At 38.8% G+C, this 25,914-nt stretch overlaps 2 protein-coding genes across 2 annotated transcripts in view; both read right to left on the minus strand.

The window, feature by feature from the left end:
* Nucleotides 1–5,732, minus strand: part of spef2 (sperm flagellar 2) — an 18,200-nt gene extending 12,468 nt beyond the window's left edge. The window contains exons 1-12 of the mRNA XM_079685976.1: nucleotides 5,546–5,732; nucleotides 5,063–5,165; nucleotides 4,507–4,759; nucleotides 4,080–4,250; nucleotides 3,727–3,873; nucleotides 3,189–3,262; nucleotides 2,823–3,036; nucleotides 2,546–2,734; nucleotides 1,663–1,850; nucleotides 697–868; nucleotides 337–559; nucleotides 114–187 (exon numbers count right to left, since the gene is read on the minus strand). Coding sequence (XP_079542102.1) covers nucleotides 114–187; nucleotides 337–559; nucleotides 697–868; nucleotides 1,663–1,850; nucleotides 2,546–2,734; nucleotides 2,823–3,036; nucleotides 3,189–3,262; nucleotides 3,727–3,873; nucleotides 4,080–4,250; nucleotides 4,507–4,759; nucleotides 5,063–5,165; nucleotides 5,546–5,603 — 1,866 coding nt within the window. The 5' untranslated portion in view covers nucleotides 5,604–5,732. The remainder of the gene's footprint in view (nucleotides 1–113; nucleotides 188–336; nucleotides 560–696; nucleotides 869–1,662; nucleotides 1,851–2,545; nucleotides 2,735–2,822; nucleotides 3,037–3,188; nucleotides 3,263–3,726; nucleotides 3,874–4,079; nucleotides 4,251–4,506; nucleotides 4,760–5,062; nucleotides 5,166–5,545) is intronic.
* A 348-nt stretch (nucleotides 5,733–6,080) lies between these two features.
* On the minus strand, nucleotides 6,081–24,191 carry lifra (LIF receptor subunit alpha a). The gene is made up of 18 exons (XM_079688892.1): nucleotides 24,040–24,191; nucleotides 15,953–16,145; nucleotides 15,595–15,731; nucleotides 15,153–15,306; nucleotides 14,663–14,938; nucleotides 14,409–14,538; nucleotides 13,544–13,680; nucleotides 13,278–13,420; nucleotides 12,800–12,953; nucleotides 12,275–12,339; nucleotides 11,717–11,954; nucleotides 11,342–11,527; nucleotides 11,051–11,152; nucleotides 10,748–10,897; nucleotides 10,447–10,584; nucleotides 10,139–10,232; nucleotides 9,905–9,971; nucleotides 6,081–9,761 (listed from the first exon to the last, which is right to left on the minus strand). Exons 2-18 carry the CDS (start codon nucleotides 16,056–16,058, stop codon nucleotides 9,075–9,077), a joined length of 2,964 nt encoding a protein of 987 aa, XP_079545018.1. The 5' UTR covers nucleotides 16,059–16,145; nucleotides 24,040–24,191; the 3' UTR covers nucleotides 6,081–9,074.
* Nucleotides 24,192–25,914: the final 1,723 nt, after the last annotated feature.

A 25,914-nucleotide genomic window follows, 5' to 3' on the forward strand; every position in this document is an offset into this window, starting at 1 on the left:
TCTGATTCAGATATTCTCATGAAAAGTCCTTTAAATCTTAATGATGTGATAAGAATAAATACAAAATTGAATACTGGTGAAGTTACCATCCTGTTATACTGTATCTGACAAACCTGTTCTCCATTTCGGTTAGCATCCAGCGCCTCTTCAATGAGCGTGTCCGCTGATAGAATATTGATGCCATGGGCTAGAGCAGGAAACAACACACATGCTCAGCACACCATACTTTCTTATACCAAAAATGTTTTTTATCACTCCAGTAAATAGGTAATTAAGTGGTGTGAAATTGTGTTTGTGCGAATGCTTGCATCTTTGTTTTGATCGCATGCTGTGTACCTTCAGCCAACTTGGCCAGGCAGGTGGTTTTGCCAGAGCAAAGCTTTCCCAGGACACAGGCCTTAAAGGTAAAGTGAGGAAATGAGGGTGAGGAGGGTTTAGTGATGGGTTGATGAACCATGTTCCTCAGTCGTAGGACAACGTGTCCAAGAATGTTGTTGTTGGTCAGGGGTAGTTTGGTCTCCCCTGCTTCCTCTGGCCATGCCCACTCATCTACCATGTTCTGAAAAAGTGACATTGTGGCCAAGTCAAAGAGGATCTTCACACTCAGATGAAGCAGTTCATCATTTCAGTTCAGCGTTTGTGGGAATACACACAAGCAAGATCTGAGAACTCACTCCACTTGCTTTATAAACTCACAGTGTATTCATCGTAGTCCTGGTTGTTCAGTATCTCCTGCTTCTCAAGCTCTACAGGATCTAGTGGGGGAGGGAACTCAATCTCTGGCTGCTGGCAGTGTATCGGCTCATAGAGAGGCAGACCATTGAACAGCAGTTCTTTCCACTCTCTCATGGACTTCTCTGGGATCTGACTGGACATGACAGCAGAACAAATTATAGAAGGCAAAGCTAAACTACAAATGTCCAAATGTATTTACATTGAATCAAAAATGTTTTGTCAATTGAGCCATAATAATGATTTAACTGTATTTCAATAGAGTTCATATGATAGATATGTCAAATCTAGTGGAATGCACAAATCTATACAAAGTGATTGTTAAGAATGGTTGTTTAGGGAGTGCATATATTTGGATATTATGTATTTGATAGTTAGAAGATTCAGACAGGATGTTAACACTTCCTGATTATATTGAACTACACTGGTCAGTTCCCATGTTGTTGATCTTTTCACAAGTTTATGACTCACAAAACATTTCGTTAAAAACAACCTTGCCCCTATAGTTTATTTTTGTATCTGTTTTTGCTTTATCGATGCCCTTCGTCCATTTATTTTGTGACTTTCCTTTTGACCGTTTCCTGCCTTGAATTAATTAAAGCTGAACTTTCCTGTTAAATTGTTTTATTTGGTGTCAGGTTTTTGGGTGGTAGAGTCATTAGCCCATGTTTCATTATGTTGGTATAGTCCATTGTACCAACTGTGTCATCTTGTATAGAAAATGGTATTCTGATCAACTAAAACAAATTAGATTATTCACTGCTGTACTGTTAAATGTGTTCAAGCATTGATAAATACCTCAAATAATGAAGTAGACTAAGTGAAAATGTATTTAAAACAACAGTAATTTCAACTCTTAAAATGTGATGGCTTTAATTACTTTTACAATCATTGTAGATGAAAGTTGATAACAATAATTGTGTGACATACTTCTCAGTGAGCTGTCGGTATTCTCCGAACTTGGTGGTCAAGTCCACTATCTGCTCCAAAATGTCCTTGCAGCTCTTAAAGTGCTTCTTGTATCTGCTCTGAGCTCGCTCAGCAGCATTCCTCTTACAGAATTCACGCTCCTTTAGGATATCTTCGGCACGGTCCAATTTAGCCTGCTGAGCCAAAGCCTATAACAGACCCCAGTCAGAGAAACGAAATAAGTGAAGAAGGCAGGATGTAAATGGTTCTGCTGGTTACCACCGTTAGTCAGTAAGTAAAGAAGGAAAGTGAAAGATGTCACATAGATCATTTATTGTGCAAAAAACACGTTTTACTGTGTTTCCTTAAAGAGTCACAAAGCAACAGACATCAGTACATGGCTGATATTAGAGGTTGCAGAAAAAAAGGGAGAAATGTAAATCTTTGTAAGTAACGATTAATACAGTTTACTAATTTGCCAATAAACACAGCATCAATAATACCACATTAAAGCTTTAACATTTATGTACATTCAATTAGATATATTTGTTCCTAAATCATCTAAAATGAGCTTGACAATCTGCTCGGAGACTAATTGAGACATAACACCAGGACCATACTTTACTAAAACATACTGAATATTTAACACTGAAACCATGCTGGACCATGGCTGCATCCTTTGCCAATCATTTATCCAGGTATATGCCTTTATTTATGAATGATATAGTCTAACTTTACCATTTATCTGTCTTTCTCTCTCGTCAGAATACCAAAAGCCTGGTTAATAAGTACTTAAATACATCCTTTCTTCTATTCCTATTACACCACCCATACTATCAATTACAGCCTAATACAAAATGACAATAGAGAGAATTATTCTTCTTCGTTATTCATCCTATCTCACCGCCTCCCTCTCCAGAGCTTCCAGGAAGTCCTTCTCTCTCCGCTGCTGGTACTGCTGCTCTCTGAACAGGCGGTTCTCCCGTATCACATCCTTCTGCATACGTATCTGCAGAAGCTGAGTTGCCAAACGGTGCTCCTGCTGGGTCTGACGTGTCAGACGCTTCACCAGCTGCTCATCTCGCCGGGCATCCTGCAGTGTGAGGGAGAGGTGGCTGATCAATTAAGGAATGTCAAATAACACACTGTGAGAGCATAGCCTGTATCAGATGAAGTTTTACCTCTTGAGCTTCATGGGCCTTGAGCTGCTCCACCAGGAATCTGTCCCGTCTTTTCTCTCTCTTTTCCCGAGCTCCAGCACTTTCCTCAAGCCTCTGTCGGATATTCTGTATATACTTGCTATTAGATTGTAAGGTCAGCTTAGTTCCACTTTCAGGGACCTCACAGCCCTGGCTGCTGCCACCAGGAACAACATCTCTAGGGACAGGCTGACCACTAGAAATGAAAAAGTTCAATACATACTTGTAATCATTGTCCCAATGTAAGATTTTATCAGGTTGCCAAACAACCAAAGCAATACAAACATATCAAGAAAGAATACTACATAAAAACAAAACAAATGAAGGGAATGTTCCCTATTGTCTCACCTTGAAGAGGAAGGAACAGCATAAGTAAGCAATTTCTTCCTTGTCTCGAACTGGGCTATTTCAGTCTTGACAGTCTGCAGACAAAAATGAACGACAATTGCAAAAACCAGAAGGACAAACAGACCCATGTCACTCCTTTACTTTTTGTGTAAGCTGTGAAAAGTTAAAGGATTTTTTGTTGAACTCATGGCATGAAAATTGCATTAGAGGTAGTATTGTATACAGAGGGTCATCTGTTGAAATTCCTTCTTAATCTGGAATATCCCAAAGAAAGACTTGGCAGAGAATTTGAATTAGAATGAATCTCCCCTCTGTAAACAAAGCAAGTGTTAAGCAATAACAAGCTATTAGCAGTGACTGGGAACATATGGCGAACAAGACGAACACAGAGTTATTGGGCCTGGATTGAAGGATATTTTTGAATGTCCATTGCAAGCATCTGCTTCTACAAACTCTATGCATACTTCTCGATAGCCATCAATGAAATTCCCTCTTCGTGTTGGTACATTTTCACATCATTCTTTAATCTGAATCCCACCTGCGCTTCTTGTTCATGGCGTTGATGCTGTTGTTGCCTTCTTTTAAGGTTGAGCTGTGAAGTGTAGGGAGGTGGCTTGGGCACCTGGACAGTAGCGGCCAGGTTACAAGTAATGATGCGTTTTTGCTTCTCACGAGACACCAGCAACTGCAACATAAACAGTTTCCACTCATTAGCATGACCCTTCTTTGCATCCATCAAGCGTCTGTGGCTCAATTCTAGTTGTATCAGCCGGGACAACATGTGAAGAGTTTATAAAGATATAACTAAAGATGGCCTTGAAGTCTGGTCAAAAATGAATACAGGAAAAATGTACTACAATACTGCATTTGTCTTTAAATGTTTTCCAGTACCTTCTCACTGTTGTTCATTCTCTTCTCATCCTGGACTCTGAGTGGTCTCTGTTGCTGGATGGGACGGGTCATCTCCAACCTGTCGTCCATTGGCTGGTACTTCTCTTCATAGTGCTGCGAAATTTTCTGTAGCTTTTGATCTGCATCACGCTGTACCACTTGATGCAGTCGCTATGTCAACAAAGAAAAAAATATGCTTAATGTAACATATTTTTGTAGATATTGATTACTTCTTGTAGATATAAGATTAAGTTAAACTAAATAAAAACTTCCAAAAAAATCATTGAAAGAATAAAGGACAGACCACAGAGTAGTAGTTCCACTTATCTCAATATGGTTTTACAGAAATAAAATGTGCTGTTGCCATACGAAATAGGCCCAAAACCAAATGCACAAACTACAGTTACAGCTTGACAGTCCCCCTTACATCAGAGTAGATTTCATGCTCCTTTTTGTGCAAGCCTGCTTTGGCTGCGGGTTGCATGATTTCCATCAATGTGCCACTGATGTCTCCTTTCTTCTTCTTTTCAAGGGTGACATAGAGCTGGTAGAGGAGGCGTGTGGCAACACCCTGCTTCTCCTGCATCAGTTCCTGAGCTGTGTTCAGGTTGAAGGAGATCCCAAGTAACTTGAGTGTGGGCTCAAGGTGGGTGAAATTATTCATTCTGGAGATGGGGGTGCTATGAAATAAGATAACTTTCATTATTTAATTATTACTATGAGAAAACTTTAAATGAGCTGGAAAAATAAGTAACCGTCTGCTTGTTTTTCAACAAAAAAACAATAGATAGATAGATAGATAGATAGATAGATAGATAGATAGATAGATAGATACTTTAATGATCCCAATTTGGGAAATCCTTTCATTACATAAGCAGCAGTGTGTTCAGACATTAAAATATAAATACTTAAAAAGTGGAATAGAGAATGAACAATTACAAATAAAATGATAGATAGCAAGAGGAAGAAAGAGGGCAACTTACTCTTTTTTCATAAACATACTGAAATCATTTTGCATCTGATATTTATGAAGAACTTCCCCAATTAGGTAGCCACTGGAGAAATCCTTGGCAAAGGTCTTTGGCTCTGTGAAGGTTAACTTGCGTTAATGGACTCAAACAGTGACAATTTCAACATGTGATATTCTTTTATGCTTCAAACTGAAAACATTTTGAAAAACCATTAAGTTATCGAAAGTGTTTAAAATGACATGTTCACTACCTAGCAAGTAACTATGGGTTTTCATGGTTTCCACAAATGTTTTATTGGTCCTTTGTTATCGTTGCTAATGACATATCATAGCCTACCAATCAATATCACTTGACTGTGTTGATAAGTCATCAACTGTCTTTCTAATTCGACGTGTAGCTTCCAAAATGGCGCTGTCAGAGTTTTCAAATGTAAAGTTAGAGTTAATTGGGCTAGAAGGTAGCTCGCTAGATAGCGATAACTTTGTTTACACTTACCAATCGCTTTTGACAGCTTTAGTTCCTCGTTCAGCCACCTGCACAAAATATCCGTCATCTTATGTATTTTAATTAAAACCCAGACTACATACTACTGCATAATAATGGACATGGTTGAAGTTAATCGTAGGAGCTCGATAATAACTGTTGAAAAACAGCCGAGGATATCCCAAGGCAAGGGGGCATTGTTGCCATGGTGACGCGTCAACAGAGTTGCCCAGCACGCGGAGGGAGGATCAAGCTGGCCCTGAATCAGTTTTCTTTTCTACGCTCAAAATAATGGTGTGATGCAATGACTGCAAACTGATCCAGAACCTGTACAACTCCACACTTAAGAGGGCCATCAGGGGCGTTTGTATTTTTAGCAGCACTTCACTGCAGCCATCCTTTTGCAAATTAGAGAAGAAAAGAAAATAATCACTTGTGTTTAGTGTATGTGTATTGTACTACTAAAACCTATAACCCATTGGTTATGGTAAATGGCAACAGACTTTTAATATCTGTATAGAAGTGGAAAATAAAACATATTGACAAATTGCCAGACAAATGACTTTATTGCATTTAAACAATCAGCATTTCGATTTGTGTTATAAATGTTAACATTTATTTATTAACTCAGAAGCACATTGTTTTTTATCCATAGTTAAATGTTCTGCAAAATATCATGACAATTAAAATGAAATGAAAATCTTTTTCAGGAACACCTATTTGTAGTCATGTTGTTGTGCACAACATAAGTCAATGCAATTTGTTTTAAGCTATAAGGTAACATAAACATGGTGTTTAAAGGATTTACCAGCCACTTTTTTGTAGTAATAGTTTATACAACATGCATAATTTCACAAAAAACATCCAAGACCAGAGATGAATACTTGTTGGGCAGCAAGTTTACCCTGCTGTAAACCTAATAGAAGTGTAACTTTCCACAGTGTAAGCATCGGTTCAAATAAAAAGTGTAGGCGGACCATAGAAAACAGGTAGCAGACTAAACGGAAATGTGCATGTCAGCATGTAAGAGTCTGCATAGTTTTACCAATAATTACAATTTGTCTGGCAAGTGATACTGCTGTGATAAGGAAGTAGAATACATTTTATAAGCAGCCAGGATCACAATTCTACATCAGTTTACATGATTGTATCGACAAAAAGCTTCTATGTATATAAGTACACAACAAATATACAGACAAGTGTGATGCTTTTATATATCAGAGGACTTTATATATCTGGTGTCGCCAAAACAAACATTTGCTCTTCTTCTCACAAGAGACAACTCTGCTTTTTGTAGAATAGGTAATATCAATTAGATTTTTGTAAGAGAAAATAAATGAAAGAAATTTACAAATATGTACAATTAGTTGTGTAAAAACAAAGATTTAGAGAAAAAAATAAAAAGGTGCCATTTTTGTTAATACAAATCAACCCAAAGGCATGTAACACATTCATAGGTTAGTCTGCAAAGCAGAGTGTGTTTGAGAAAGCAGTCATGTTTAAATACTTAAAACACACTTTAGCACTGCCTTGAAGTTCACTGATCTCAAACTGGTTGTTTTACCCCTTATTCAATATGATAGTGAAAGCTGTAGTTTTATCTTTTATTTTTAACCATTTTCCCCAGTTAAAATTAACATCAGTGTTACAAGACAAAGTACAAGGAGACGTTTTTCTCAGTAGTCAAAGAGGACTGCCTGCGCTGCCTGTCATTAATTCATCATCAGTGAAGCCATCCATACTATAGTCAAAGTCCTCATTCATATCACAGTAGTTTTACTTAAAGCTTGTTGGCTGGAGGCACTAAGAAACAGTAACCAAGGGCTGCCACATGGGTCTGAGAGATATGGTAAAATAAACATCCTGTTTACCGCTGGATTAGAATATAAAATATTATTTGAAAAATCATACTTTTGGGAATCCTAGGGCTGTTTGACCCATAATGGAGATGACGAATTGCTTTCAATTTAAGAATATTCATAAGGCCATTTCAACACATTTTTGTATAGAAGCATTTCAAGATTCCTTTTTCCAAGAGGAGTTGAGATAAATAAAGGGGATAAAAACATTTTACATTTGAAAACAAACATGTTTTGTAGACTTAAATCTTCCAAAACATAAACAAGTTTTCACTCACAACAATGTGGTAATTTTATTTTAACCAAAGCTTTAAAAAAATCAGCGCTTACTGAAGTTGATTAAAAGGGACTACTTTGTAGATGTTACGCACAGTGCCAGAGGATTCTGGTTGTCCAATAAAATAAAGCTTTTATTGTAAAACTTTTTTTTCCCTTATACATAACATTTAGGAGCAAGGCATTGTGTGAAAATTAAGTTGATGCACAAGACTGGAAGCATTATATTTATCAAGGCAATTAAAACACTGCAAATAACCATCCAAGTTAATTAACATAATCTGTCTAATACCAATTATCAACTTGAGGATAAAGCAAATCACATAGCTACATAAAAAAGGATACTGACCTTACTCTAAAATAAATACATTTTCAACAAAAGAAATACTGCAAAAAGAAAGTAACATATCAGTGTGTTAGTAAATTAATCTGTTTGTATTAATGTTCTAGCTTATATCAGTGTATATATCCACAGGACTCATCACCCTTACAATTCCAGACCATTACTGACAGCACCACTTGTGTATCTGTGTAAAATATTAACTTTTCTTATGTAAAAGTTCATTTTTCAACATCCCACTGTTCAGACAGTAATTTGTGAAAAATAGATCACATCTATGAGGATAGGAACCACCTTGTTATTGATCCAGGAGAGTGCCATCTTAACATGCATTTAAAATGGTATCACTTTTATTTACAGCTTAATGCCTCTTTTTCTTTCAGGAGCTCATTAACTGTCACAAAACAGGTGAGATTATCCCAATGGCGGACCAGCAGAAGACATGGATACTTTCTATAGAAACTGTTCTTTTGTAGTGTTGTCCAACAAATATCCTTTACCTTTTTTGTGGTGTCATTTGGTTTAAAACATTCATATTTTAATGGGTCTTCTGTAGTGTAGTGAAGTTCATATCACAGTCAAATAAAAACATCTGAAACGGAAGATAAACTGGATGTACTCAATTGTAACAGGATATGCCATTGCTAACTGGCCTTCAGACGGAGTCACTGGAAAGGCATCGAGGGGACGTTAGCACCACCAGGTTGCCAGGGGGTGCTATAAATATGGTTTAAAAGAATCATACAGAAATATTTTTTTTAAGCGGTTTGCTAGGAAAGAATAGTTTTGATATATAAATATACAGATTTGTATCTATGATATTTGCATGACATAAAATTAACTATATACACTTTTCTGTATCTTTGGAATAAACCACTTGAATGGCATTATAAACTTGCTGTTTAAGTGCAACTGTAATGTAGTACTACATCAGAGGGGACATGTAGACTGATGTAGACCATATGGATTAGGCTTGTTTTGTAAATGACACTGGTAAAAGCACTGAATCCAAATGTGTTATGTAACCCCCCTGGCCTGGCGGCTAGTATTGAGAGAGATAGATGATTTATGGTTTTGTGGATGACAGCAAGTTGGTTAACCATGTTGCTGCTGATGATGAGTGCTGTCGTATCTCCTCTGTATCATCCTCTCCATCAGGGAGGAGGAACTGAGTGGAAGCAATTGAGGTGGGGGAACCAAGAGAGGATGCACGGCTGCGACCTTCCCCATCGTCCACCGGGGAGTCCATTTGCCAGGAGCTCTGGGGTTTGTAGCCACTAGCAGCCTGGGACTCTGGAAAAGGATTGGGTGACGCTGGGCCCGTGTCATCACTAGGGACTCTAGATTGCATCTGGGGCCGGTAACCTCCCCCTCCTCCTGCACAGAAGGATGGGTCAGCCTGGGGTTGGTGGCCCTCAGAAGAGCCCTGAGGATCTAGCTGGAAGACAAAAGAAGACCCTGATGTCTGGATCCCCGTGTATGTCACATCGGTGCGTGCTGAATCTAAAGAGGAGGCGGAAGAATCAGAGGAGTCTGGGTAACGTGGTCTTATGGGCCGCTCATCTACTACATGGTTGTAGTAGCGTAATGACGTTGGCTCATCTGTGTCAACTAGCTCGTCTCCTATCCCCTGACCATCTTCATCCTCATCTTCTTCAGGAATGACGACGAGCGCTTCTTTACTAGAATCCCACTCAGGCCTTTCTACCATATGGACCAAACTGTGGTGAGGAGGCTTCACATCCAACGGTGCCTGTGAGACAAGAATCATTATTTTAAACACTTCATTAGTTACACAGGAACTGCCTATCAGGAACATACAAAAATTGTCAATAGTTATATATATATAGAATTATTTTAGTGGTAAGGGTCAGATGAGTTAGACTGATAATGTACCTGTGACCTGGACCAATCACCAGGCAGCTTGGGCTCAGGTATGTCTGGATAGAAGGCCTTTTTCACCCTGGTGACAAGCAAAAAAACATTTTCATTACATTTTTACAAATTAAAATAGTACCTCCTCATAGAGAATTTTTAAAACAATTCTAAAAGTTATTGCTACTGGATATTAGCTACAATATTTATAAATCTCACATGAAAGAGTCACAGGATATAGCTTAACATTCTCACCATTTCCGTTTCTTGTAGCATAAAAAGGTGACAATGACCAGGAATAAGGCTGTCACTCCCAAGGAAGCCAAGATTTCCAGAATCAGCCAATCAGCTGTCAGGACAAGACAGTAGAGTTATTAGAGATATTAGAACTAAAGGAAGATTACATTCTTCCTACTTTGGAATATAACTCACAGTGTGTTCACTTGTTAATATTTATTTGTACAAAATCCGTTTGTACATGCAACTTTTGTAATAGTTGTAGAATAAACACAAATTTAAATGACCAGTTAAAGTTATTAAAATATAACTATACATGCACTTACTGAATGGCTCCAGCATTATGGAGGCAGTGGCACCCGTGTCCTCTCCTGCTGAGGTGTAGGCCTTGACAGTAAATTTATAGGAGCCTTCAGAAAGACCTTTGACTGTGTAGCTCCTGCTTCCTGGGTCTGACAGGTTGGCTGTGTAAAGCACATGTGCAAGCAAGAAAGTGGCATTGGATACAAATAAAATCCAGGAAAATGGAGGGAGAAATGAGAAGGAAATTGTGTAAGTTTAACAGGATACAGAATGCACATTCATATTTTGATGATTGTTGTAATTAATGCATTTGTATACATTTACCTAGAAGTGTGAGCTGTGAGCCACTGCTAATGTATATGTTGTAGCCCAGAAGGAAGCCTCTTCTGCTGACCAGTGGGATGTGTCCCCAGGTCAGGAGAATATCAGAGTCCTCCTGGGTGGTTAACAGAGACAGGACAGGACTGGAAGGGACTGTGGAAGGGGAAATGAAAACAGAGGGGATGGGTGAGAGGAAAAACAAAGGAAATTAGAACAAAGACTAAGCAATTACAATGTAAAAGTATGATTTATGAAGTAATTGCTTCTTGGAAGTATAGGTTACTTCACATTCAGTGCTATCCTTACCAAGCTCCTGCATGTATCCCTGCCAACGCTGCAGCAGCTCTGGGGCCTCGGAGGAGATGCTGTACAGGGAGAAGTTGTACCTCACACCCGGCTGGAAGTTGGCTGATGGCAAAGAAAGATGTTTAATTTTTTTAAATCACTAAAAACTGTCCAAAATAGGGAATGACAAGGGGTGACAATGATGGCGGAGTTCTTTCTGCCTGTGCTGTACATTCAAAATGTTTTGAAAACACATTTTTAAAGACTTTGAAAGTGAATATCTTTTTAAAGGAGACATCAAGCCACGCATACCTGACTCAATGGAGACATTAGTGTTTCCAGGAGCAACCTTGATCCAGTCCACAGGGCAGTTCCACTTGCAGGAAGTATTATGCCATTCTACCACATAAGCACAGGTGGTGTTGACATCGCTCTGCCAGAACAGAGAGAAACCGCTGTCCGTATAAACTGCCTGGGACACAGCACGGGGATCAGCGTCTAGAAAGACAGAAAATACAGAAAAGTGTTTCCAGACAGTGGAACCAAAACTAAATTACACAGATGCTCTCAGTACCTAAACACTTAACTCAATATTTATGTCATAATAACTTAACCTCTAAGAATAATTAAACTAATCACTTTTGCCTTCTGCCTTGCTTCTTACATAGTTAACACATTTCCACATACCTGTCAAACGTAGAGGTATAAGTACACTTGCAGGTAGAGAAACCCCTTCAGTGTTCTTTGCTGTTACAGTTGCCATAACCATGTTGTCACTGCTGGCGGTAGCCATCTGTGTCAGGTTGACTGGTACAGCAAAGGTATCCGCTGGTAAGATTTCTGTGTGCTGTAAACTTTCCCCCGGGCTCCAGAGAGTAACTTCATATCCTGTCATCAGACCACGACTCTGTCTTCGAGTCAGCAGCTAGAAAATATCAAGCAAAGAGAAGAATGGGAGGAGAGAAGACAGAGACATTTTAAATCCCCTTTTATATTTCAGGCATGCATGATATGTATTTATTCACTTCATGTAAAGTTTATTCATGTCAAAATAGAGAAAGAGAGTAAAAGAAGGAAGGATGCTAGACAGAGACGAGGTATATATGCATTGAAATAGAATAATGCAATTATGTGATGTTGCGATCAGTCTGTGTTTACTGCAGTAAAAATAGCAAATGATCATTTGTAAATCCATGATTAAAGTCTAAACTAGTTCAATAGCAAGACACAAAAAGGAAGAAATACCTTCCAAATGACCTGCCCGGTGTAGTCTTTGTTCATCCACACCCACATATCAGGAGCTTCTGGAACTGAAAGAACGCAAAAAATACAACTAAATAAAAATGATCACAGCTTCTGCTTCGTAATCGCAAAAACACTTCTACTATAAATACAGCGCATAAAATGAAAGGTAAAAAAGGAAAATATTTTGATTATATAAAAAAAGTATTTGCTAATCATTTTAGATGAGTCAGCATGTAGCAACCACAATTATTTGTTACAAACCATTACACATAAACGGCTCAATACATCCTGGTAACGCCCAGAATATTGAAATGAGTGTCTGAAAACGAAATAGCTGTTGTTTAAATCAATTTGGTATTTTTGACTGTTGGAGATCAAACAAGCAATCTGAGAGAAATCACATTGGGCTCTGACAATATGTGCAGTTTCACAGTTTCTAACCCTTTTATAGAAAGAAATTATTTAATAGAAAAAACTGAAATCTCTTATGAACTAGAGACACTTTACAAAAGATAAAACTTTTACCAATGCTGCTGCTTGTGAAGGACATTGTTTCGCTCCAGCTCCCCCACTTCCAGAAATTCTGCTGGGCACCGCAGCGGACTTGAACACTGTAGTCCTCGTAAGGATACAGGTCGGGTAGGACTACCGCCCGCAGACCCACACCAGAGAAGGTATGCTGCACACACACACATTAGAAAGCATTATTATGTGGTTTATTAAAGGTCACACAAACGGAGAGAATATGCCTACACAAGCTCGCATTTGTAAAAAGTAATGGAAGGCCATTATGTAAAGAATGTTGTAAAGGAAATGTAGGTGAACAATGGAAGTTATCTAAGTGACTGACATATTAAATATACACAAACCAATTAAAGATGGACCAAAAAAACGAAGAGAAAGATTGTTCTGTACATTAAGACAGGCAGAGGAAAAAAAACACACGCAAATTGACAAAATGGTCCTTATCCTCAACATACACACAAATAAGCAAACAACTCACATTTGTTTTGTACCCTTGGGAGGTGAGCTCCACCTGGCAGAAAAGAGCCAGGGAACTGTAGCCGTCGTACTTCCACTGCCACAGCACAGTGGCATTCGTGGCATGGGCAACAAAGGTCAGGTTCTCTGGTGCTACTGGAGTCACTGAGGAGGGAAAACAATCAGTGAACTGAGGGGTGTGGGGCTGTGCTTTTTATGTGTACATTACCTTTACTTTGAAAAAAATACTGTCCGTTGATTTTGATAAGGTTAGGGTGATAGACCTACCTCTGTGACTGAGCTCAGCGGAGTCAGTGAGGCTGTACTGGCCGAGAAGATTCACAACCAATAGGGTCCAATTACCCTCCCAGTGGTCCACACGACGCTCTTTCTGCGGGTTCCGTGACCAGCTCAAATTAAATGTCCTACAGAGAAAATATAATAGATCTAAAATAAACGGGGATCTCTAAGAACACAAATGTCAAAGCAACCTAATGACATCAACTATAATCACTTTAGTTTAGACAGGCAATCTGACCTACAGACAAAGGCCTGAACACATTCATAATGTAACTTCTCTTCAAGCCAGCCTTCAGACTATTCCTCTAAAAGGCCTGGCAGAGAGCCTACACTATATACACCAACATGTTTTAATGGATACACAGAAGCAGCAAGTGGTTACTTTGACTAAGTGCCTTTTTTTTCTTATAATTATCTTTCTGTTGGTTGATTTTCTTCCGGAAAGGCAGTCATAACAACTATAAATAATGCAGGGGTCATTTCTCAGAAAGTGGCGTTATAGTCGGTCTTGTCCATAAATCGCTGAGAATCTGACTCAGGTAAACATCCATCATTGCCACTGCTATCCCGAACCTTTATGACTTTCCAATTTCCATTGAATTAAAAGCATTTTAATATCTTAGTCAGCTACATATACTATTGTTTAATTAAATAGGCTTTGGGTTCTTTCACACAATAACTATGAGCTTGTTGTGAATGACAGAATGATGATGTTCTGCTACCCAACCTGAGCCCTACAGTATCCTAAGGTTTAATGTCGGGTTAAAGCCATTTTGCCGGTACATGTGTGAGCCCAGATGAGGTTCAGCCGTTTTTAAAGGTAACGTTTTGCATATACGAGTGACTGTGTTACCTATTGTTCAGCGTGTAGCGTGTTCCTCGTGTCTTCTTGTACAAATTTGTGTTTCGTCTTTCGTTCCACAAGCACACAGCCGAGGTTAGGTCATGAGTCTCACACACAAAATCACTGGGCAGTGGAGGATCTGGGGAAGAGGAGAATAATTAGTAAGTAACTTCTTTGTTTAATAATATACAGTACATGTAATGATAAAGACTATGTAAACATAACAAAATAAGATTAACAGTTCAGTTCTTTTTTTATCTTACATCCAACAAACACCACTGCTCCAATTACAATTTCTTTGAAGCTATTGTAACAGACGACGTTGGTTCCCGATGGGCCGGACAGACCCTGATTAAACACTGTAGTGGCGTAACTTCGCCTACTCAGTCGGGTTGTGTTCATGACTTTATTGCCGTAGTTGATGGTACCAAACTGCTTCCCCTCTTTCACAATACAACAGAAGGTGGTATTGGCCCCCACGGGTACGACTCTGTCGAGGGGGAACATCTGCCATTCCTCTTCACTGGGGAGGTCGCTACCTAAATAAGGAGAAAGAAAAAAACGTAGTGTTTACAATGTTCAAATGACAGAGAAAAGGGTAGCCAGAGATATAAATAGTGATCTTTAATAATTAGGGAAAGCCATTTTTTTGTAGAAGCTTTCAGAGAAAAACATTCATCAGAAATAGCCCCCTAGAAATTGAAGGTCAAGCAAAGCAGCATTTATGTTTATGTGAGTTGTGGCCCCTCTGACCTTGTAGTATCTCAGTGTTGCTCCATTCACTTGTTGACTGTCCCTCTCTTGAGCAGATTTTGATGGACAGCGAGGTACACTGCAGCGGTTCAACTGAGGTCCAGTTCCACTCATGCCGACCGCTCAGCTGACTCACCATCACAGACACAGTCTCCTACAGATAACACACAGAAAACCCAGTGAGGGAAAGAACATGAATACGCTAGATGACACTCATCGATCAAACAGGAAAATACACTTGTATTATTGCACTCAATGATTATATCAAATAAGCTATGATTGCAAAGTGTATTGCCAAGATAAAAATATATTTAGTTGTCAACAAATGCGTCAGATGTAAATTGTAGGTCGGGCTATGCCTATTTTTGCATAAGGATGTACCCAACTTGTAGCATAACTGTAGAATAAGAGAAGATGATAACTAAAAAAGAAATGCTCTTACATAGAAGACAGTTTCATTGAGTTCAGTTCTTAGGATCATGAGGTCAAAGGTCGTGGCTACTCCTGCCAGCCATGATATGGATAGTTGTTGTGAGTCCATGTTGGTTGACAGGCTCACCTGCTGTGGTACAGTAAGGACTGGAAAAAAGACCATGATTAAGTGATTTCAATGAGTAAATTCATTCAGATTAAGTTAATAGCTGCAAAATGTTTGTTAGTATCAGCCAGATAGAACCAAAGAGGACAGCTTTCCATATGGACCTGCAATCTTTCATCAATATTCAAGACTTTTCACTTTGTGTGCATTGAGCATAGTAGATGATTAATTTATAAGAATCAGAGTGGAGTTTGCTTCTTACCATCATTGGCATTAGTGTGTACAGCCAATAGGCCTAGGAGGACAGAGATGAGCCATACCGTGCTACAGTTAGGCTTTGAGCTGGGATTGACACTTAAGTGAGGCATGGTGTCCAACGAGCGGAGTCACTGTATGCTGATCCTAAGGTCCACTACAGCAACACCATGCTACACATCCTGAGAGGCAAGGTGGGTCTGGGGGAGCAGACAGCAGAAGAGAGAGAGAACAAGGTCAAATGTACAATGAATAAATAATACAGATCTGGTAAAACAACATATTCAACATTCACTTTCAACCAAATCAAAATGAGAGTGTCCCTCATTTGGAAACCGATTTTGTCTAAATAATATTGGTTACCTGAAGAAAGTCAAGTCAAGTGGTGTTTAATACTGTGAAGGTGTGGTGCTGAGAAGAAGACACCTGTGAACTGTTTTTTTTTAAAAATGCAAACCAAATGCCCTGTGTATATTCAGACTGCAGGCACAAAGTCGTTTTTATTTGAAAGCTTAGAGGTTAGGTGAGTATGCTCGTCACTGGTTCTGGCTGTGTGTTAAAGTATTATCACATTGTTATACTGCAACAGTTAACTTATATTGAGGATACAAAGGGATTAAAACAAGATAGAATGTGTTTCAGATTTCCATACCAAAAAGAGGTTATCTGCAAAAACATCTAATTTTGTTATGATTCTGGGAAATCTAACCAAGAAACGGATAGCTACAAATGCACACGAACACACAAATCAATATTTCTCTGCTGGGCTCTGACACTCCTTATAAATGTAGCCACAAACTACAATGACAACAAGGATACTGAGAAACATAGTCTCACGCAAAGAACACTGCCTCTCTCCACACTGGACTTTGCCACTATTCTGTTTGACTAATCAGCAGGGCAAAGCAGCCATTTTGGGTTATGCCGAGGAAAATGTCCAAGTATACTCACACACAAAATATACTGTGCAGGACGGATCAACCTCTGCAATCATTTCTTGGAAAACCAAATTTGCTCAGTCATCAATCAATCAATCAATGTTTGTTTATATTTAATGTTACATTTGTCTCAGTGGACTTCACAAATATCAGTATGACAATACAACACCCTCTGTCCTTAGACCCTCACATCGTACAAGGAAACACTTCCAAATAAGGAAAAACCCCACAGTTTAAAGGGGAACATGGGAGAAACCTCCGGGAGAGCAACAGAGGAGGGATCCCTCTCCCAGGACGGACAGACGTGCAATAGATGCCGTGTGTAAATCAAAGAGATAATACATTTTACAGCACACTCACAGGTAGACCAAATGTTTGGAAATGCATGTGTCTATAATAGGAAGATGAATCCACAAGGATGTCAACAATCCTTTGGGAGCCATCAGGGAAGTAGTATGATGAGAGTCAGGCAGGACCACAGTGATAGGTTCAGCCACGACTCGAAGTCCAGGACTCAGGATCCAGGACTCAGGATAGAGGATCCAGGACACAGGATCTAGGACTCAGGACTCCGGATCCAGGACTATTTTTATCGTCGTCAACATGAATATTAAAGTCACCTACGATAATTACTTTATCTGTTTTAAGTACCAAAGCTGATAAAAACTCAGAGAATTCTGATCAAAATTCGGAATAAGGACCTGGTGCACGGTACACTGTAACAAATAAGATTGGCTGCATAGTTTTCCAGGTCGGATGCGTAAGACTAAAAATAAGTCAATTTATTATTTGAGGTATAATTTAATTTTGGTTTAGTATTGATAAGTACATTTTAGTCAAAGATTGCTGCAACTCCACCTCCTCGGCCTGTGCCTGTGGAGTGGCCTCATTTATGCTGACATATTCTTCATGTCTCAACCAAGTTTCAGTGAGACAGCATATCAATTATTATAATCTGATATTAAATAATTTACCAATATTGCTTTAGATGCTAGAGATCTTATGTTTAAGAGTCCACATTTAATCTTCCTGTTTTGTTGCACTGTAGTAGTCGTTACATTTACTTACTTGTCCACACAGTAGCTGAATAACATGTGAAAAATGATCTATGTTTGCTTTAAATGAGAAGGTATGTGTGGTAGCTGGCATACTTTTTTCCCTATGCGTAAAAACTACATTGTGTTAGCAAATTGGAATTACTGATTCATTATTATAATGACCTTTTTTGGGAACGTCATCATTGGACTTTAAGTCCACCTAAGTCCACCAGTCTCAAAGATATCCTAAAGTATAAAGTGGAATCTTATCCCAGCTGGAGCCAAACCAAGGACAAAAATAAAAACTGGATTGAGACACACAGCCATAATTACTCCAGATCACCACCACAAGCTTGTCGTATTGTGAAATTGGGATGAAAACTATCTTATATGCATTGTTTTCCAAATGTATTTAACCCCCTGCAGTACTTGATATATTCTAAGTTCTTTATATTTATCCATCTGAACAGAATACACAACGACAAACCTTAAAGTATCTTACGATCACAACGACATTTAGAAAATACAATTTAAAATCTGAGCTACTATTGTCTCTTCCTTAATTGTGTGGGATGGCAGCTGAACCGGAGTCAGGAAAAACCTCTGTGTTTGTTCTCGGCCTACACTGAGCAAGGCTGTCATTACGCTGTCATACGATGACCAACAGGACCAAAGACATAAGGCTTGTATCGCTCTTTATCTACTAACAATGAATTAGGAGGCGTGTGGCGCAGTGGATAGAGCCTTGGTGGTGGGATCAGGGGGTCACAGGTTCAAACCCCATTGCAGTCAGCATGTTGTTGTGTCCCTGGGCAAGACACTTCACCCCAAATTGCTCCTGTGGGGATTGTCCACGGTATTGAGTATGTAAGTCGCTTTGGATAAAAGCGTCTAACAAGAATAATGTAATGTAATGTAATACCATCTAGTTGTTATGTTCCCTTATGTGATGCCGCATTTTAAGCACAAGGAAATGCCTCTGTATTTTAGAGGTAATATATAAATAACATACTTACATTCCAGCACATTCCACTTTCAGTAACATTTCTGTGGTATTTCAGTCAAAGTACACAGTGCTGAAGAACCTTAAGAGTGTGGGAAAATGTTCTACAGGAATAAATAATACACCCAACCAACTCTACAAGTTAAACTATCACCAGCTACTTGCAAGTACATGGGAGCTTTATTTATTCCACATGCATAACAGACCCATACACATACACAAGTATTGAAGGCTGCTAGTTTGAAGAGGAACACGCATGCAAGACAACAGCTACTTGGTTAAATTCTCTGATACCGCCCTCTTGTCCCTCCTTAGCGGTTCAGAATCAGGCCACGAGTGTGCTTTTACTGACTTTATTTCCTGGTGTGATGATGAAAGTCTTCTGGATTTAAATGTCTCTAAAACCCAGGAATTGATAATTGACTTTAGACGTCACAAGCATGTTCCTAAGGAGTGCATCATACACAATGACAAGGTTGAAATTGCCACATCATATAAATACTTGGGCACCATTTTCTATGACCACCTTAAATTTGATGTGAATACTGAGTGTATTGTGAAGCAGGCTCAACAGAGAATGCACCTTCTTCGCAAACTGAACTCTTTCTCTGTCGGGCCTTTCATTCTTTGTCGTTTTTACCAAGCATTCATTAAGAGCCTTATTTGTTTTTCTTTTATCTGCAGGTTCCATAGCCTTACACTGAAAGACAGGAACAGCCTAAAAAACATTGTTAAAACCTGCTCTAAGGTCATCGGAGTGAAACTTAAACTCCTTTTGCAACCAACAGATTCTGCGGAAAGCAGAGAGCATTCTGGCCTCTCCAGGTCATGTTCTTGCAGATTAATTTAATCTGTTGCCATCAGGGCGTACATATGCTCTACCTGCTCTTAAGACAAATTGCTCTTCAAAATTATTCATCCCCTCTGCACTCAGACTTTTAAATTCTTGAAAGGCTTTTTAACTTGATTATTTATTATTGTGATGCTATGAACTATTTGTTGTGTAAATTGGAATGATCCACATCTCTGCTCCCGGGTGTATCTGTGTGCTTTCTTCCTGTATGTTCCTGCCTGTACATAAGCTGCTCATGAAGTCATTCAAACTATTTTCCAGGGAAATATTCATCCACCCACATAACCAGGTTTATTTTCAATGGAAGCTCCTCATGTATTGATTTCTACCTTGGTCCCGCCTCCTTCCACCTTCCTAGATAGGTGCACTGCCACAATCTGTTGACAGGCTGTAGCTATCTGTCAACTGCCATCCTCATACTGAATTGTTTTCAAGCAGAAATCCACTGGTTAAAGTGTTTTCACTTTTGAGGATACAAAAAGGGACTACAAAAAGATACATTTCATATGACCACAAAGTTGGAAAACCAAAAAAAGGTTATCTGCAGAAGTAACTAGTTTGGGAATGTAAGGTCAAGGTCCAGCCTGCAATGTGTGTGATTAATGTTCTCTCTCTTCAAATAGAAAGACAGGATCAACCCGTCTGATTTAAGCATTGGAGGAGATGTTGCAATAATTTTGTTATGAGCCTTGGCCTTGTTGAACCTGCAGGGAGGTGTATTTAATTCTCAGTCATTGGGTGTGTGTAACTGTCATCCAGAAGCTGTCATTCAGTTGTTCTGGTTTCTCTTGAGGCAGGCTGGGACAGGCCTCAAACTGCGTGATAGCTTAATAAAAAAAAAATCCTAAAGCAGTGCCAAGCCCATTACTTCAACAACATGAGCTGACGACCAAATAAAAACATACAAGTAATGCACATTTTGAATAACTAAACAAAATGGTATAACCCTAACCTTATCCTTATACCGCATCTTCTTTTGGTTTTAAAAGGAAAAACTACCACAAAGTAGCGTGCAAGTCATATAGTGCATCTGTCATTGATAAAAAATAAAGACATCTATGCCAACAGCTATTTATTCCTTCTAAAAGTATAGTGTCAAATAATGATGTTAAAATAAAACACAACCTGCTTTCTTCCATTCTCCCATATCTTTTTCGAAATCATGGTGGATGAAATACTATTGTTTTGCTTTCTTGGTGCAGTGAGAGAAACAAGCTGCTGCAGGTGCTAAATACTTCTACATCAGGAGGTTACACAAACACTTCCAGGGAAGAGATAACTAACATTATGAGAAAGAAGCAAGACTGTTTGAGTCTGCTTATTCCACATCTCCACGTTTTATTCCAAATCACCAAGTACATTTTCATTTTTATCTAGATCCTGGTGACCGATGCAAATAAATTGATAAATGCAATGATAGAAAAAGAGGATACTAAAAATACACAAAAATGTCTTGACAATAATTCATGTGGTACGAGATTGCATTTGCGTTCCTTACAATGATTTTGCAGCAGCAGGAGTAAGAGATGTGTTTTCTTTTTATTCTGGCTCCTAAAGTAGTTTCACATACGGTTATCAAAAATGAGGGCTGAGCTCCTACGCAGACATGAACCTACATGGAGGAACTTTCAAGTCCCGTCCATTCAGTTTTCTTTTTAAATACATAATAACTGGTTCCAATTTGCATTTTTTACAGAAATGTATCGGGTAGAGGCGTGGTGCTGCTAATGTTTTACAACGTCAATAAAGTAGAGCCGCACAAATGCAGCAACTACTTCTGCAGCCAAAAAAGAAACTAAACAGAATCACTCCTGAGTTTTCTACTCTTGGCAGGAGTTTTTTTAAAGTATTTCAGTGTGTTCCTGGCTCTAAAAACATCACCTCCAGATGAAATTCAGAGGCATAGCTCAACATAAATACAGCTGTGTGTAGTCTGTGTACTACACACAGTACTCTTCTGTGCCTGAACCACAAAGGTTAGCGCTTGAAAAAGAGCAGTTATATGTTTAAAGGGTCACAGATCCTTCAGAAAAAGTATCTTTGTATATCCTACCACCATCTAACACCTGGAAAAAAACTTGCACTGATGGTAAGTGGTAAAACAGCAACAGATTCTGGGAAATCTTACCAAGAAAACTGATAGCTACAAATGCACATAAATCAATACCTCTCTGCTGGGCTCTGGCACTTGTCCTTGCAGCCCTTATAAACATGGCCGCAATCTACGAAAACCACAAGGATGTTTCTGATACTTAAATACAAACAAAACCACAATCTCTTTGCCTGCAGTACTCCTTTTATAGGAAAGAAAAGATTCACCTTGAGAAAATGGCCCTTCTCCACACTGGACTTTGCCACTATTCTGTTTTTGCAGGGCAAGGCAGCCACTTCGGCGTATGCCATGGAAAATGTCCAAGTATACTCACACCCAAAATATACAGCGCAGGAGTGATCAAACAGTGAAGCAATCATTTCTTGGAAACACATATTTTTCACTGAAAGTTGCCTTATTTGTCTCCACAGTAGCTGATATAAAATGTTAGTAAAATACTTTAAAAACTCAGTCAGGACACCGCCCCTCGTTTTCTGTATTATCAATGATTATTTGTTTTGCAAGTAAGAAAATGTTCTGGCATGTGAAAAATGATGAACTGTGTGGGTTGGCAGGCGCATGAAGAAAAACCAAATGCTACTACTTTCTTTTTCTCAATTGTGTGAGGAGGCGGCTGAAATGGAGTCAGGAAAAACCTCTGTGTCTGTTCTGGGCCTTCACTGAGCCACGCTGTCATTACGCTGTAATACGATGACCATCAGGACCAAAGACTTAAGCAAACAGGGCCTGTAGTGTGGGGACATTTTGAAACATGAGCTAAAGTTGGTGCAAATTATGTTTGACCTCCAAATGGGACCAGAGGAAGCCGGATGCAAGTGAGAGAATAAGTGAAACCCAGAGTGATTTAACAGATGAGTGTCTGTGTGTGAAATGTCGGTGCTCTGACCTCAGTGGAGAACATTCAGTCCTGTGTGTGTAGCTTTTGGACGTCAACCAAACACTGTTTCCTTCCTTCCGTTTCCCTGTAAACTCTGATGAATGTAAATGTAAATCTCAGAAGCAACAGGAAGTGAGTAGAAAAGTATCTTGAGAAACACACTAATTGCTTTTATATATTTCTTGATAATTATCCTTAGGAAATGAAAGAAACACTAGACTCTATGCCAGTCCAACCCTGAGAGAAGTATACACACTATTTTGATATTATTTTGTTACTGGTAATAAAGGAAACACTCGAACAGGGCGGCTTTTCTCCAGCCAGGTACTAGGAGGTGCCTTGTTATCATAATTTGTTGTGGTGACTAATGTTCAGTGTTTCTTGTAGTGAGTGAGTGACACTGCGAGGACGGTAGGAAAACTCAGCACCTGATTTTAAAATCCCCCATGATATTGGACAACAGCATTATTACACGCATTAGTATGTACTCTAAATTCTATATGCAGCCATTTACTTTATTGGTTTATTACATATAGTGATAACTTTCCCTATAATTTTCACAGTGAGAAAAACAACTCTTCTTCTGTGCATGTAGACCATATTTGAGCAACACACGATATTTCTTCATAATTTGTATAGTGTATAAGTTTCACGGTTCTTATCATTTAAAAACCAAGAGAGAGAACAAATAGCCTATGATCCATACTGTTACAAATTGGATTGTTATCAATACATAAGAAAATTAACAAAAATGGTTAGATATTATGATTTGTTTTAATCTGTGAACAAAACTCCCATGATGATAACTGCACATTACTGTACTGTCATATGCAACCTTTAGGGTCCCAAACACAAACACATATTAGGTGCATGGTTTAAACACTTTAAACAGTAAGTGTTCATGTGTAATAGCTATTTTGGGATTGGATTGTGCTCCTCCCGAAAAAGTGTTTATCCCGAACTGCCTCATCACAGCACAATATTAGCATTAGCAACTGGGCAGCAACATGGGTACCTTTCTCATGTACTACCATAAACAACGAACAGACGGTGATTACACTGAGACATTTAGTTAGCAATCATTTCATAACAACATTTTACCAGGGGACACAGAGTATAAATTAAATTAAATGTCATTTTGAACCCATTTAGCCGGCAGCACCGCACACATTACAACACAACCCACAGGCAGAAGAGGCCACTAATGTTCGTTAAAACAACGATATCTAGTACCAGTAAACTGTTATACATTTAGAAATAACACCAACATTACCTTTTATGTAGAACGCTATTACTTTCGGTGTTGTAATATGTATCGGTTTAAGTAATCCAATAATCCAGTTTCTTCAATAAAACCTGCCCCGTGCTGTGTACTTGGACCAATCCCTATGGATCCAGAGAAGGTTGGGATTACTGGAATGAAGCGAACCATGCGTTTGATTGACACGTGCACAGACCAATAGGCTTCCACTTAACTGTTTTTCACAGGGGAGAGGGCGTTTTTCTGCTGCATTAAAGTTACACAGGAAAAACGGGATATACTGTTTTATACTACTACGGAGTCTTTGGTTTGATACAGTCTATGGTTGTATACAGTCTATGGCATTTATGTGGAGTTACTCGACCACATGGCATGGTGGGTGAATAATAGAATACAAATATAATTACAAAATTTAAATAGAAAAATAAATAAAAGGCTGGCCAGCAGGGAAGCTCCACTGATGGGAGCGCTCTCTGGGAAGTGGACATTTGCATTTCCATCTTGTCATGCCTTTATGACATTTTGCCTGTCAAATACTGGGAATCAAATCACTGACCTTCAGATTAGTAGACATTCATTTACTCCTTGCGTCAAAGCCTGAGTTTAGCTGATTTGGGAAGCTAAGCAGTATTGGGCTGGGTCATTACCATATATATAAAGGCAGGGGCGGACTGGGACTACAAATCAGCCCGGGACTCTCGATTGGCCCACTTCGGTACCGCCGGCCCACCGCGGTACCGCAAGTAAATACCGCTAGTAACATGAAGGGTAAAATGCCACTGGCCCTCTGGAACAACACATTTGTTGAAATAGTAATTTATGCACTAACTACATTACTACTTGAATCATCAGTTCTTCCTAATTTTCCTCAATTGTTCATATTTGGTTTATTAAAATAATGATATTGTGGTCATTGTTAAAAAATGTCTGCTATTATTATGAGTATTATTATTTGTAGAAAGCGCTTTCTGCCTTCCTGTCATTAGGAGTTAGAAATGTAATGGCTATGTAATAGATTAGATTAGAACCTTCATTATCCTAAACTACTGGGACATTTCCCTAAAGCCAATACCTTTATATTGTCTACTCTTCACTTACTTGTCAGCATAGCCGTGGGAACGTTTCAAATGGGGGGTGCTGTATGGATCACATGGGTTCAGGGGGGAAGATTTTTTTTCAACATTATAAAGTAAAATGCTTCAATCTGGTGCACTTTGAGCTGAATTGCCAGAGACTAGATCTAAGGGGTACAACTCTAAACACCCATATCGAAAAGATTGGTTTACATTTTAATAATCAAATAAGTATGTGGACATAACCAATAACCTAACATAGCCAATAACAAGTAAATGTAACTTATTTTATTTTTGTTGTTCATTTATTTCTTATTTTACCAGTTAACATTTATTTATTTATGCATATTCTTTAATCTCTCCAGATTTAAACAATATTTCTGGTTTACTGTCCTATAGTATGCACTGGAATGATTTCAAAGCTGTTTTTATTTATCCAAATAATTATAAAGGTTGCCTTGGAAATATTTGTTTACATAAATTGTTAACAAACCGTTTGAGACCCTCTGAGATAACTTAGACTAAAGTGAACTATCTAAACACTCAGTCCTTTACCTCACTGAGCCTCTCAGTCTATCTGGCTATCAGTCCTGTCCAGACAGCTGATATCTGTCCTGTGTGTGAGCTGCGGGCGCCTGATAAGCCAACATCCCCCACTTTCATCGTACAGGGCAAATGGAAACTGTAACCGGGGTGAAAAGGGTGTTATCTTTACTTAATTATGAATGTTGTTACATCAGGGCTGAAAATTCGTTTTTTTGTATTATATTTAATAATAATAATAATAAATGGGATTTATATAGCGCTTTTCTAG

Source organism: Notothenia rossii, assembly GCF_949606895.1.
Source record: "Notothenia rossii genome assembly, chromosome: 6".
NCBI classification, from domain to species: Eukaryota; Metazoa; Chordata; class Actinopteri; order Perciformes; family Nototheniidae; genus Notothenia; species Notothenia rossii.